The sequence below is a fragment of the Pollachius pollachius genome (genome assembly GCF_949987615.1).
Source record: "Pollachius pollachius genome assembly, chromosome: 13".
Taxonomy (NCBI): Eukaryota; Metazoa; Chordata; class Actinopteri; order Gadiformes; family Gadidae; genus Pollachius; species Pollachius pollachius.
This window is the reverse complement of record NC_136946.1, coordinates 13,916,784-13,925,881: the sequence shown is the minus strand read 5'-3', so window position 1 is coordinate 13,925,881 and position 9,098 is coordinate 13,916,784. Positions and strand designations below refer to the sequence as shown.

The 9,098-nt window shown below is 40.2% G+C and overlaps 1 protein-coding gene across 1 annotated transcript; it reads right to left on the bottom strand.

The window, feature by feature from the left end:
• Positions 1-4,776: 4,776 nt before the first annotated feature.
• On the bottom strand, positions 4,777-5,986 carry hoxa9a (homeobox A9a; the record flags this gene model as incomplete). Its single annotated transcript, XM_079749913.1, has 2 exons — positions 4,777-5,018; positions 5,440-5,986. The coding sequence occupies 2 exons, from the start codon at positions 5,984-5,986 to the stop codon at positions 4,777-4,779; spliced, it is 789 nt and encodes a 262-aa protein (XP_079606039.1).
• Positions 5,987-9,098: the final 3,112 nt, after the last annotated feature.

The window sequence follows — 9,098 nt, the reverse complement described above, 5'->3', positions numbered from 1 at the left end:
TACATTGACAAATTACTTTAATACAAATCAAATAAGAACTGCAAATGAAACACCCCCGTTTCATCGGATATATTGCACATATCTAGATATTAATCGATAAAGTAATCAATTTCCAAAGCTAATTTAAATACATGTTAGCTTATTTATTGTTGAAATTATTAGGCATATGAAACTTGTGGCGAACACATAGGCCTATCAGAAGGATCACATAATGACTATTAACTATTGTAAATTTTCCCTTACCACTTCATTAACTATCGATGTCTTTCTGTCCGTCTCCTCCAGAATTCCCTCGGACCAATCAGAGTGACCTCTTCCCCGGGTTCGGATCTCAGTTCCATCTGGGCCTCGTTTCTCCGTATAGTTTTGTATTGATGTATTGCATGTTCTTAGAACCAGTAGATAACAATTGGTTTAGTTGGTCTGTTTTGGTTGATACCATATTTGTATTTATTTATATATCATTTATTTGTATTGATATAACCACACTAGAAAAACAAATGGATAAAAATATATTCCAGTTCAGATGGAGCGCGTGCCTCCCGCACCGATTTGCCGCCTGTGAGAAATAGAAACATTTATCCCATTAGGTTTGTGTAACACTACACTCTTTTGGGAAAAAACAACCCAACATATTATTTCTATGTTTATAGATGCTACCCACAAGAATGACTTACATGTCTTGGACGAATTATAATTCAATAAAAACAATGCACAGTGGTCTGTCTCTTGTATGATTCAGCCGTGTAGACATATTAACCTGCTCTTCACACTAACAGTGTTAAACAAATGTGAAGGGAATCACCGATTCTTCTAAATCCCTGAGAAATTCCCATCCTATATGGAGAGAGCTGAAGACCCGCCGGGCGCTTTATTGAGGGATATAAAGCCCGCAATAAACGGCCTTATGGTTCATGTGTTGTCACTATACCGCCGCCTGAACCCAAATTAAATGTTAAACTGTAAAGTCCTGCTCAATAGGAAGAGAAGTTCTGATTTTAACAACCACGAAGGTGAGAATAGACTCCGACAGAAACACAATAATAGAACAAGAAAAACAACAAGGAATACGGAGAGGAAACGAATGCCTAATGTAGGCCTATTTGTTTTACAAGAAAGTTGTTTAATGGGTCAAGGTATATACGAAATAATCCGAGCCATTACGTCCCATGTAATAAGTATTTAGTAAATTTTGTAAATATTAAGAAAAACAAGATGTATCTATTCTATGACCATGCACACAGGATCCAGAGACGCCGTCATACCAGATTTTGAAATCCTTGAGCACACACAGTGGAACTTGTCTGCTGGTCTGAGTCAGACGGTCACAGCTGTTACTGAGCAGACTGGTCGAAGGTACTGAGGAACACACACTGTCAAAATGTCCAGTCCCAGGCTACACCCCGAGGTAAACATTGCGGCGTTGAATGGGCCTGCATTGCATTCCTCACGTTAACCCCATGCAAGGACAGGGCGTTTGCAATGGCGCCATATATGTGTCCTAGCATAGGTCTTTATAGTCAGTGTAATAGCGCCTAAAAAAGTCCAAACTACATTCTGGGAAGCATAACTATCCGCCGTATATTTGCACAAAAAACGACTATCCACATAATAAGAACTCATATTTTCTCGGTCTGATTTGTTGTCCCAGAATCCTCAGTGTCGTTTTTACGAGCAGCTGTGATATATGATAGCAATACCTCTTAGATTTACACCAAAGCCCATTTTCCCCTGGACCAAAGAACTTACCCATGTGATCTGGGCCTAAACGTTGTCGTCCAATCACTAGCCGGACATAGATTTCATTATGGCGCCGACCGTGGAGTACAATTAACTTCATGCTCTCACGTTGGCTACGCTCCCACACGATTGAAAACACACATCCTCACCCATCCACACACACAAACACACACACACACACACACACACACACACACACACACACACACACACACACACACACACACACACACACACCAACGAACAAACAAACAAGCACGCTCACTTAAACATTAATTCAGGAAGAAATCAAATCGAATTGTAGGTACAATTAAGATTGCGTTGATTATTTATATTTTTATATTTATATAATTGGAAATGTATACAGAACATACAGTTTCCTTATAAGGAAATAAGCAAAGGGATTTCTATATTATTCTTATTTCTTGAAGCCAATTATTTTTACATTTTCTAAATATTATTGATTGGTTATGTTACCGAAACTCCATAACCACCCAAGTTTACATGACAACGTTTTTAGGAAAAAATAATGCACCACGCGTAGTTCTATGTTATGAAATTTTCGTTATTCTTATTATTGTTTAAAGGCTATTTTGGGTATCTACTATGTTATTATGTGTGAGCTCTAGTCAATTATATCAAGCGTCTGGGTAATTTAAAAATCTTCTCAAATACATTGCATATGCGCATAAACTATGAGAAGCAAAAGCCCTCTTTCCATCCAAAATGAGAAGAAGAGTTTCGTTTAAAATGTACACAACCAGTGGATCTTTAATTCAATGCCAGGTTTATATATCTCGTGAGTAATTTGGAATGAATATGGTTTGATTACGTCGTAGAACACTTACTACTGCGAGTGAGAATGTTGACTAGAGAATTGGCGCCATCCCCTGGTTATGTCTTGGAATTGCATCGTGGATTAACCAAGGCACAAACGTTCAAATGATGCAAAGAGCTTTTTTCAAAAAAGAGGGATATCGAAATTATTATTTAAGCATTATTGACTTAAATGTATTATTATTAATTGGCCGTTATATTATATTTCAAATGGAATGTATCTAGTTGTATGCACGATGAGGGTATTTTCAGGCTGCAGCAACCTGGTTGCCTATTTTTTTCAATCCCGCCTGCACATTTCTAAGGTTTATTGTTCCTTATTTACAGCGTTTGCTCCCGAAGCAACGGAGGGTCAAAGGTTCCCAAGTCAGGTATAGACAAAGGGTCGCTCGAAATGACCGTGAGTCTTGCGCGTAACCGTCGAAGAGAATCCAATAAAGTCGATCATTTCCGCTGGACCTTTTGTTACGTGTGCAGTCCTACAGAAAGAGAAAAAACAAATGGTTGCCATTCTGGAAACGGGCTAATTGTGTCTGGATGGCCATAAAACCATTACAACTGGAATGCCAGACAGTATAGCAGACCAGGCGTTTTATTGCACTGTCTCTGGTCGACTCTTTGAAGTTTGTGTCCATCTGCGTCACAACAAAGCAAATAGCTTGTAGCTCCAAAACCTCTAAAATGTATTGAAGTTCCAAGATAGATCCAATCTATATCTATATTTATATCTATATAATATATATATATATACATATATATATATTATGTGTGTGTGTGTGTGTGTGTGTGTGTGTGTGTGTGTGTGTGTGTGTGAGTGTGTGTGTGTGTACACAAAATAATTTAAATACTTTTAATATGGTCGATGTATCTGTCAATGTTTGTATCCTCCATAATCAGTTGAAAATACAAATTGTCAGTGAGGAATTAGGCGGCTAAAAATGTTAGGCCTCAGCTGTCGAAGTCGTCGATGTCTTTTTTGTTTTGTGTCCTCTCGCCTTGCAGCGCTTTGCACCCCATAAACGGTTATAGCGGTAATTGTCTTTTATGGCTGTATACAGCTAACAACATCCTCTGCCAAGACCCGCTGCTCGACTCGGTTCAAAATCCATCTGAGACACATCCGAGCCAAACATCACACACACACACACACACACACACACACACACACACACACACGCACACACACACACACACACACACACACACACACACACACACACACACACACAGCACACACGCACACACAAGCATGCACAGCGATTAGCATAGCATTTTTAAACATACTCTCATCATTAAAATAATATTCAAGTTAGCTTAGCCAAAGTAGAGCATTGTGTGTCGGATTAGGTGACGAAAAAAGTAACTATACACGACAGGGCTTGGAGATGCGATGGGAATGCATTCGCAGATATAATTTGTTTTATTCAATAAATAAAGTACAAATTACATTTGTGAACCAAATAAAAAAAAATCTGAAGGGTCATCAGACCATGAGGTATTTATTAATTACACTACAGTGTTTCCTTCCCTCTAACAAATAGTATATCCTTTCCAAATACTATTACTCCCTGAAATTCAGTCATTGGTCATTATCTAATGCAAGCACATATCGCTGGCAAAAAAATAGGTTATTGTAGGTAGTTGAGAGACATTTAGACAGTCAAAAAGAAGATTATAGTTCTATAGCCTGTAGCAATTAATAACTGTATTGGAATTATGCTTAAAAGGCCGATGCATCTAATGCGATTATTCTGATTTCCAGATGTTAAATTAAAACTGCAGTTCTTCCAACAGCAGCACTATCAATAAGAGTCATACATCAATAAAATTAGTTACACTCTACAAACTACGCTCAGTGACATTGAGTTAGACAACAAATAGCTACAAACCAGTGAACACACACACACATTCACACCTATAAACATCCATACAACTAACACAGGGGCAAGGCCAACTAACACGCGACTCGAGATTCCAACATAATCAACAAACGGGCACTGGTCAAATTGTGCAATATAGGCAGTTGCATTACATTTAAAACCGACATGCGTTTTTTTATAAGACAAATATGCCTAACAGCTTTTGTTGTGGGCAAAAAATAAACAATAACAAAGATGTTTAAAAAAGATGGTCCAGCAGAGGATAGAGCTTTAGCGCATCAAGCCTTAGTAGCCCATGCTGCAGAATATATTGTTAGTGTTATTCATCTTTCGGTCTGCCGTCTTTGTTAAACTTCTTCATCTTCATCCTACGGTTCTGGAACCATATTTTAACCTGTCTCTCGGTGAGGTTTAGCTGCCTGGCCACCTCATACCTACGTTCCCGCGTCAGGTACGTATTAAAGAGGAACTCTTTCTCCAACTCCAGGATCTGGTGCTTGGTATACGGACAGCGTTTTTTTCTCGTGGCACTTGCGTGGAGCCAGTTGGACACGGGGTTATCTGGAAAGAGGGGTTTGAAACTGGTGTGAGGCCCAGCTGACCGTCCAAAAATAATAAACAACAACAAATAAGCCTGTTTCTATTTTCTATTTTTGGGGGGGGGGGGGGTACATTAGGCGGCTATGCTGTTAGAATGGGCGTGCAATATCCGGTTGTAATTTACCCTGCAAACTACTTCTCATATATTATTGCATTTGAAACCTCAAATATATCATAAGAGGCGATGGTGATAAAGGTCTAACATATTAGCAAGTCTAGTAGAGTCTAGTGGTCTATTAGAGACGGATCCCATTTCGCTACTGCTTGGTCATTTTCCCAAAGCGTCCCCCTCCCCTCCGTCTACTCCAGCACGCAGGCCCACCTGAATTCCCACGGCTTTACGCGACACAAACATCACTTAAGACCGGCAGCGACGACTTACTTGGATCGAGGGCCGGTTTGACGTCTCCTTCGCCCTTAATGTCCCCTCCCTGCAGCGGCGGTGCGTCCTTTTCTACCGGCGATGTCGCCACCGTCCCGTTGGCGTAATCGGAGAGCAGCAGCGCCGTGTGGGAACCGGGGAGCGCACCGTCGCCTCTGGCTGCGAGACCCTCCGGTTTGATCCCGTAATTGTGGCTCGCTTGTAATCCGGACATGGGCAAGCAGCCGGACATGGGCTCGAGGAGCCAGGACTGCATGTAGCGAGCATCGCTGTCTCCGCTGACCGAGCCCTGGTGGTGCCCGTAGTGATGGTGATACACGGAGCCCGGGAACGGCGCCTGGACATGACTCCAAGACGGGCTGAATACCGAAGCTTTGGTGGAAAACGTGCAGGTCCCAATATCATTGTGGTCGTTGATGGAGGCGGACTGCCTGGACTGTTGTAGCCCCCCCGGAGCAGAGGGGTATCGGGGCGCAGTGAGCTCCTCACTCTCGGGTAGGATTAGTGAATCTACGTAGTAACTAGTTAGCGTTCCGGACGTCGACATGGCAAAGATACTCAAACATGTACCCACTCATATACAGATGCAAACAACAACAACAACAACAACAACAATAAAACGCTCACCCAACACATGCATGCACCCAACACATTCACTAAACCCTGGCTCGCAAACATCAATGTGAACAAATCAAGTAGCAACTTGACTCCTCAAAGAACTACAGTCGACTCGTAGTGGAGAGGCAGACTCGGGTTCCATTGGGCGAGAAGGCGCACGTGACCATAAAGGCTGAACAATAAAGGATAAATCAATCCTAGTGACTATTAAATGCTCGCGGTTCTCTCCTATAACGGCCTATAGTTTTAAGGCAAATAATTAACATCGGATTAGAATCTAACGTATAAATCTATCAGATGGGGAAATGACAAAATGTTGAGAAATGTATCTATGTCGAGTTAGGCCGTGTGTGTGTTCAAATGACCACATAGTAGACCAATCCAAAATTATACAGTGTGTTTAAGAAGGGTTTATTTTACGAGGTACTTTACAGGACCTGAAATACCCAGACCGACCCTCTCCAAAACACATGGATTATCGAACATCGTCCTTTAGAAGTATCAAACACATAGCGGTTTATGCCCAACAATGTCTTCATTGGTCAATGTTTATAGCATTGGTGAAAACCTACGAACCTAAAAACTATACGGAGCTATGACCTAAATAAAGATAGAAATAAGGTGTTTCAAACGTCCGTTTGATGGCCGTATGGATGGCTAGTGCAAAAAACATTCCTAACCCCGGACTAAATTCAACGTGGAAGCTGGAACCAGTGAAACATAAAGAATAGGCCTATAGATAGGCTATAACATAGAAACAGAGAAAGTTCAACCTTACGATACACAACGTAAATTGTTCAACAATATAACAAATTCTGCATTGAATCAAAAGCCTAGTAGTTTTTAAAATATAGCCATGTGATAGTAGTGTGGCGCCGGATTGCATGAAATGCTAGGCTCACAGGTTACGGCAATTGCTTTTTGTGCGAAATAAAACATTCAAACAACAAATGTATGTCATAGGTTTTTAATCTAAAATGAAACATTTTTTTGTTGTGGAAAATAACAAATAAGGCATTCATCAATTTGTAATTCTTCATTTTAACTTATCGGCATAGAAAAAGAAAAAAAATGAATAGAAATGCTATAGTTCAAGCTGGAGGCCTATTTATCATTGCAGTAAAGTGATACATAAACTAATGTGAAATGCATCAGTATAATACATATATATAATATGCATAGATGTTTCATAGCCACACATTTATAAAATATTTCTATTTTTTATATATTGTATTTGTTATTATACGCATTTGCCTCATATTTTATTTTCTACGTCCACCGCCGACTTTATTTCCTTTAGGTTTTTGACGAGCTATTAAAGCAAACATCATAATCCCTTGTGTTGACCTGTGCTGTTATTATCACTCCCATTAACCAATAACAGCGCCTGTTAACAAGCTATTCTCATCACACGTAAATAAGTTAAATACTCCAAGACAGACTAACAAACATGTAGACACACACACACACACACACACACACACACACACACAGCAACCAACACACACAGACAGATACACAGACACACACACACACACACACACTCACACTCAAACTCACACACACACACACACACACACACACACACACACACACACACACACACATTGGGTTTTAGAAGAATAGCAATATTTACTAATATTTAGAATATCGACCTATTTATGGCCAGTCTAATATTTATAATTGGAATCAGGGACGGTTATATGGAAAAATACATAATATATTTACGCATACAAAGTACGCAAAACGAAGCCCTCATAGCAAGATTATAAAAACACATAAAAACACATCTGCCTTTTAAGCATAATTCCAATAGTTATTAATTGCTACATGCTATAGATCTATAATCGTCTTTATGAAAGCCTAAATGTCTCTAATTTAGAATATAATAATATTTTCTTTAAACTTAACCCATTCAATACGACATATGAAGCACCCTTACTCTTTTGATGTTAGATATTAGCCTAATTATTGAAAGAAAACTAATTCTAGCCTTCCTTAAAGGTTTAAATGTTTTGTGTGAAATAGTAAATAGGCCTATACGTTCACACGGTTTTACTGAAACTTCTATCAATTAAAACAGTGAATTTACGCTCACTAGGTTATTTCTGTTTAAATGAACAAAGTATTAGGCTTATGCATAGAGACAAATGAACCAAAGCGTTGCAAAGTAATTAAACAAAAAGAGGAATCCCATCCTCCTCTGATTTAGCCACCATGCAAGCTCACCTTACACGCAATTACAACTGTAGGCTACCACATAACCTTGTTGCTCAATCACTTTGTAACAGTATCCTAAAAACACGGGAGACATCAGAGGAATTAACAGAAAGGAATTGTTAGTGCCAAACACCTCTGGAAAAAAACCGGCTGAGCAATGGGCGCTCAGGTTATAAACCCAGAACCGCGTGATTTAACAGGGCCACAGAGTTTACCGCAGGGCTATTCACTTCTTTTGCCCGAAGATAAGAGGCTGTCTGGCGGATCTAAATATCGCCATAAAGTCCTTCCTCCCTTTTGTCTTTGGACACCATTGAGCAGCAGAAGCATCCGGTGCTATTTGCCCCACCGGCGCGCCACTGATGTCGCTGTTGCCCACTCAACTTCCCCTTCCCCTCCACTGCAGTGGTCGTAACCGAGGCCTTGTCTGACGCGTGTGCGTCACAACAGAGCAAATATTCTCCTAGCCTTACGCTATATGCACGCGGCTATGATGCGATATAGATTAGTTACAATTGGATGTAATAGGTGCAGCCACACTACTTTCACTAAAGTGGACCGAGACTGCACTAGTTAAAGAATAATTTTGAAAAAATGACACTGCCGAGTAGTCATAAACACAGCCAACAACCTGTCTCCTGACTGGTGTGAGGTTAAATGGTTTACAGCTCCGGTATTTTTCCACTATTTTCGAGACATCACATCTTCTCCGAGGACTCGATGTTTGTAACTGAGGCAATTAAGACAGTTTCGTGTTGCAGAGTAAGAAGACAGATCCCAACAACATGAAACTACCTAAACCACTCGACAGTCGATCCAGC